General features: G+C 38.2%; 1 protein-coding gene across 1 annotated transcript; it reads left to right on the forward strand.

Annotated features, from left to right (window-relative positions):
- Positions 1 to 1,159: 1,159 nt before the first annotated feature.
- On the forward strand, positions 1,160 to 2,359 carry LOC107058603 (uncharacterized). Its single transcript, XM_015304495.1, has one exon. It carries the CDS (start codon positions 1,160 to 1,162, stop codon positions 2,357 to 2,359), a length of 1,200 nt encoding a protein of 399 aa, XP_015159981.1.
- The last annotated feature ends 3,639 nt before the right edge of the window (positions 2,360 to 5,998 follow it).

Here is a 5,998-nt window from a genome sequence, read left to right on the forward strand (position 1 = left end):
CTTATTTCCATTATCATTGATTGGGGGAGCTGTTAAATGGTTGGTTGAGCCAAACAACTCCATCAAATCATGGGAGGAGCTGGTTATGGCATTTCATGAAACATTCTTTCCTTCATCAAGAATGATGAAATTGAGAGACGATATTAAGAATTTCAAGCAAAAGGAGGGTGAACCAATTTAGGAGTCATGGACAAGGTTCAAGAGATTTTTGCGTAAGTGCCCAATGCATGGACTACCAGGTGAATTGTTGCTCCAATACTTTTACCGCAATTTGGAATCGATTAATAAAGGGATAGCTGATCAATTGGTGCAACGAGGAATAATGTTACAATCATTTGAAGTAGCCTCATTTCGCCTAGATGGTATGACTAAAGTAAACCAGGCATGGTATACCAAAGATGATCAAGCTTCCCCACTATGCTTCCGAGTAACGCAGGAACAGATCGAAAAAGAAAGGGAAAGGGACGAAAACATCACGAAGATGTTATCTCAAATGGAAATCCTACAAAAACATATGAAAGGGACATGTGGAGTATTTTGAGTTGAGGAGGGTTCTTCTTCCGGTTACTCAAGACCGGGGGAGAATCAAGGTTGGAACTCCAGAAGATACGAGGAGGGTTTCCACCCACACTATAAACTGTGGGGCGGGAATTAAGGTTGGAACTATAATAGGAGTAAAGAACCAAGGAGATATTGGCAAGATTGGGCTGAGCAGGATGATCAGGAGGAGGACCATACTCACTTGAGTGAAAGCCTGAAATCTAAAGGGAGTGCAAGTAGTCCTCGGGTAAATGATTTGTTATTGCGCATACTCGATAAAGCTGAGGGCTCTGATGATTTGCTAAAAGGAATGAAAGATGACTTTTCATTATTGAACAGTAAAGTAAATTCTCATCCTGATGCCATCAAAATGCAGGAAGGTAAATTGAGTCTATTATCAGCTCAATTAACATCCAAAATACCGATGGACTTTATTGAAAGAGAGCTGGATGTAGTTACCCATAATGGTAAGGTGCCAATAGGGGATGTGATGGAAGATGAGGATCCTCAAAAACATAAAGAGAGCCAAGGTGTGGAGGAAAAAGATTTACCTAATTGACAAAACCTTACTAAAGAACCACAGGAGGAAGCAGAGCAACAAGTTCAAGTTCCAAAAGTCATGAATCCTTTACCCAAGTTACCTCCACCATTTCCCCAAAGTTTGAAAAATAAGAATGAAGATGAGAAGTTCAAAAAAAATTTGTTAGTAGTCAAGAGCTTATCAATTAACCTTCTTCTGGTAGAAGCATTGTTGGAAATGTTGCGATACGCCAAATTCATGAAAGAACTGGTTACAAAGAAAAGGAATTTGGACTATGAAACGATTGAGGTGCCCCATAGTTGCAATGCAATTATGACAAATGATTCAATCACTAAGAGAGAAGATCCTGGCGCATTCACAATCCCGTGCACAATTGGCATGCTCCAATTCGCTAAAGCCTTGTGCGATTTAGGAGAAAGCATCAAGTTGATGCCCTATGCAATATACAAGCAACTTGGTTTGGGTAAACAAAAGCAAAACACAATGAGACTCCTTATGGATGATCGATCAATCAAGAACCCAGTGGGGATACACTATGATATATTGGTAAAAGTGGATCGGTTCATCTTTCTGGCTGATTTTGTGATACTAGATTGTGAGATCGATGCTGAAATCCCTATTATTTTGGGAAGGCCATTCTTAGCCACCGAAAGAGCATTGGTGGATGTCGAAAGTGGGAAATTGAAATTCCGCGTGAACGATGATGACGTGACCTTCAATATCTGCAAATCCATGAAACAACCAAGTAATATCCATGTAGTGTCCACTGAGGATGTTATAGACGAGGCAGTGGCAAGTGTTAGCCATTTAATGCGCAAGAATGAAGCCCTTGATGAATCCAAAGTTCAAGGTTACGAGGAAGTGGTAGTTGCTTTATCAGGGTTAGGAGCATATTCAAGGAATCCAATCAAGTTGGATAACGACCTGAAGAATAGAGAAAGTCCTCTTGCAAAGCCATCAACAGAAGAACCACTGAATCTAAAGTTAAAAGCCATACCCTCTCATCTTAAATATGCCTTCTTAGGAGCCAATAATACTTTACCGGTAATTATTGTCGCCGATCTTCTTGAAAGGCAGGTGAAATTGCTCCCTGAAGTACTGCGGAAGCATATAAAAGTTATTAGATGGACAATAGCTGATATAGTAGGAATTTCTCCTGGCATCTGTACTCACAAGATTCGGTTCGACAATGAACGTAAACCTAGTGTGGAACATCAACGGAGATTGAACCCTCCAATGCAAGAGGTGGTGAAAAGGCTTATGCATGAATTGAAGTGATTGCATGATTTAAGTTGATTTCCCATGAACCCATGTATAACCCATGTTTTCTAAGCTATGTTGATATAATGTGGGTCTTGGACTATGAATGATGAATGTACGAAAATATGCATATCTTCTCTTAATGAAATAGATGAAAATGAATTTGAAGATGCACTGACTTTGAAATTATTATGAATGTTATGAATTATTGAAAAGAAAACATGGTCATGAAAGTATGTTTATGACTCAAGAAATTTTATAGATGATATTATCTATATGTTCTATGAAGCTTGTCCACATGACATGAACGACATCTAAATTTGCCTTCAATGCTTTTCGGGCTATTTTTCTAAATTATGTCTTGATTAGTATGGTATCCGAATATTCCATCAATGATTATAGGCCACGATTTCAAAACTATTTCCATTAGTATTAGTAGGGCATCTCTAATATGAAGTGAATGAATCTAAGACTTAAAAGTTGTTATCAGTGAAAGGATTTCTCACACATAGTCTAAGGAGCTATCATATGATAAGGCATGCGGCGACTACCCATGTCTCTTTATGAGAGGATAAGTCAAGATTTATAACTAATCCGTGGGATTTACGCTTAGCATCAAGAGGGTATTGAGATGGAAGCCCTGATGTACTGGTTTGTAGATGCAATCTCTTTATCTCTTACCTATGTGCTCCCATAGGATAACTGTCTAAAGTAGACATTAGCTAGTGGATCCACTTAAGCATAGAAGTTAATGGTTCTACCTTGGAAAGTAGGACAACCTTTTCTGGTGTGGGAGACACCGGGGGATCATGTAATATCTCATATGGACTCTATGTCGGTTAAGACAAATTCCCACAATAATAATGAACTAAGGTTACTTCAAGAAGAATCTCACATGTGTTCAAAGATGATGTTCACTTGCATTGATCATGGTTTTATAACTTATGTTTTCTAACTCTCAAAATACATATTTTAGTTTGATCATTGCTTACTTATGAAAATGTCCCTTTTTAGCATGATTTCAATGTTTTATGCATGACTATCATTCTTCGTACATTTTTTTTGTACTAACGCATATTCTTCCACTTTCTTTTATAAAACTATTGGACTTGAAAATGATGTTTTACTTCTTATGTTCTATTTCTTATGTTATGAATGCTAAGTGGCTTGTATGGGGTCCCTCGGGGTCCTCTATGCCATGTTACATCTCGGGTGTTCCCCTAGGTCGTGACACATCTAGTACATCAGAATCAATTCAGGTGTAGCCTTTAGATCATGTTCCAAAACTGAAAGTAATGAAAGACTGAAAACAATAAATGTATGTCCTCGAAGCATGACGCATCACCTAAAGCTCGAAATCTCCTCAAAGAGTTGTAGCCACGAAACTCGGAATCCTGACTGTCAGACCCTACATATAGGGAAATGTAGACAAGAGTATGTGTTAGTACAAAAATGTACCAAGTATGATAGTCATGAATAAAAACATTTGAAATTAAGAAAAAAAGGGATACCTTCATAAGATGCAATGACCAAACGAAAACATGAGATAAAGAGTTAGAAAACATGAGTCATAAAACATGGTAAATGCACATAATCATCATCTTCAACATGTATGAGATACTTCCTTGAAGTAACCTTGGTTCATCATAACTTGTTTGTGGTATGTAATCTTAATCGACATGCAAGACCATGTGAGCTAGTAAGATGGAATCCGGTGTCTTTCACACCAAGAAGGGTTGTCCTACTTGCCAAGGTAAGGACCATGAAATTTTAGCTATTTTGGATCAACTAGCTAATGTCTATATAGACAATCCTATGTTGGCTCATAGTTTATGGTACACGGGTAATCTCCACTTGTCCACTCGGTGCTAAGATTAACTTTCGAAGAATAGTTCTTAATCATATTCATCTTAGCTCTTAAAGGAACATGGGTAATCGTCTCTTGTTCTTACATATGGAGACAGGGTAATCGCCTCTTGTCTTTCAATTAGGGAGAATGGGTAATAAACTTTTCCCTTAACAGTAGTGTAGCTTCTTAATATTTTGTTCATTTTAGGTGAAAATGCCTTTCAACCTTAAGAACCCTTTTTATTCGAGAAAACCTTTCACGTACATGCTTTTATGTTTATGAGAAATCCTTTCAACAACACAACAACGACATCAATATTGATACACTCTGAAAGAATCCTTAAAACATTTACATCAATTTCATAAGAGCATGCATAATTCCATAGTTCACCTTTCATAGTTCAAAACCTAGATGCAATCATCAATTTCTAGAAAACATGGATTAGACATGGGTTCTTGGGGGATCATCATAAAATCATGTAATTACATAAATTCATGCTTAATAGATCGTAAAACAATCAAATACATCAATATTTAAGAGAGCCCATGACATGAAAGAAAACCCTAACCCAATTCTAGAATTCTAACTTTGTAAATTGGAGAATTTGGAAACTCCATGGAGGAAAGGGATCCAGGAATAAAACCATCATACCTCAATGTCAATTGCTTAACCTCAATGGTGGAATAGGAGAATTGATTTGCAAACACTAGCTTGGATCCTTCTTCTTCAAGCTTTTTGGAGAGAAATATTTGAGAGAATGAATTGAATGGGTTAATTTTGGGATGAGAATCACTTGTATAAGGATTCTATGTAAGGGAAAAATGACATAGTATCAAGATAAAACAATTAGGAAAAAACCCAACTAACCTTGACTTACACGTGATGCGAACCCCCGGATGGAGGCCCACACGAGCCGTCAAGCACTTCACAGGCCATGGTGGCAATCGTGGTCCTTGACAAGTGGCCCGGGGGAAGGTTCCTTTTGGCGTTGCCCCTTCACGACCACTTTGACGAGCCGGTTTTGATGAGTCTGAGATTTGGACTCGTTTGGGGTTTGGTTTATATATATTTAGTGTCCTCAAATGCTTAATTTGTGCCATAAACTAATTTTAAATCTTTGATTTTCACGTATATGGATTGAGAAAAAAAGCAAGGACACTAACGGGCAAAAAAGAACAACACAAGCTTTAAAAACGGAGAAAAGAAAGTCTGACGATCACCAAGAGAACTCGGCGAATACCAGAGTTTCCCCTAGACTTCCTAAGTTTACAGGACATTGAGCCTGAAACGGGAAAAACTTAGGCGAACTATGTTCCCTAACGGTGAATTGCCAACTGCATCGACAAAGAAAGATTGTGCCACCTAACGCAAAGACTAAGATTAAATTGAATTAGCGATCTAAAGTAATAAAAGGTGCCTCACGGAAGTGATCGACAATCCTGATCTAGACTGCCTAAAGTTACAGTGTCTAAATGAGAAAAATGTGAAGAAGAAAAGGGCGATGGACAAGAATGATAGGCGAGTCGCCGACTGGTCGGCGAAGCCCAACTACCCTTGGTGATCAACCCCAAAATGCCATATCTCATATCACTATAAATTGACTTTTGTAAAAGAGAGAAGGCATCCAGTCATTGTGGAACGAAATAGAGAGAACAAAAACACTATTCTTGTTGATTTTAAGCAATTTTGGCATACCTCAGACTGTCTGCCCCGACCCGGATTTTCCCATTTAAAAACCCCCATTGATTTTTAACCACTCCCATTCCCTCCATTACTCCCAAAACCGTTTCTAACATTCCCTAACCCCC

Source organism: Solanum tuberosum, unplaced genomic scaffold (genome assembly GCF_000226075.1).
Source record: "Solanum tuberosum cultivar DM 1-3 516 R44 unplaced genomic scaffold, SolTub_3.0 scf00565, whole genome shotgun sequence".
In the NCBI taxonomy this organism is placed as follows: domain Eukaryota; kingdom Viridiplantae; phylum Streptophyta; class Magnoliopsida; order Solanales; family Solanaceae; genus Solanum; species Solanum tuberosum.

Excerpts from the sequence above, each read along its gene's own strand:
- LOC107058603 (XM_015304495.1), top strand. The coding sequence starts at position 1,160 with ATGAATCCTTTACCCAAGTTACCTCCACCATTTCCCCAAAGTTTGAAA.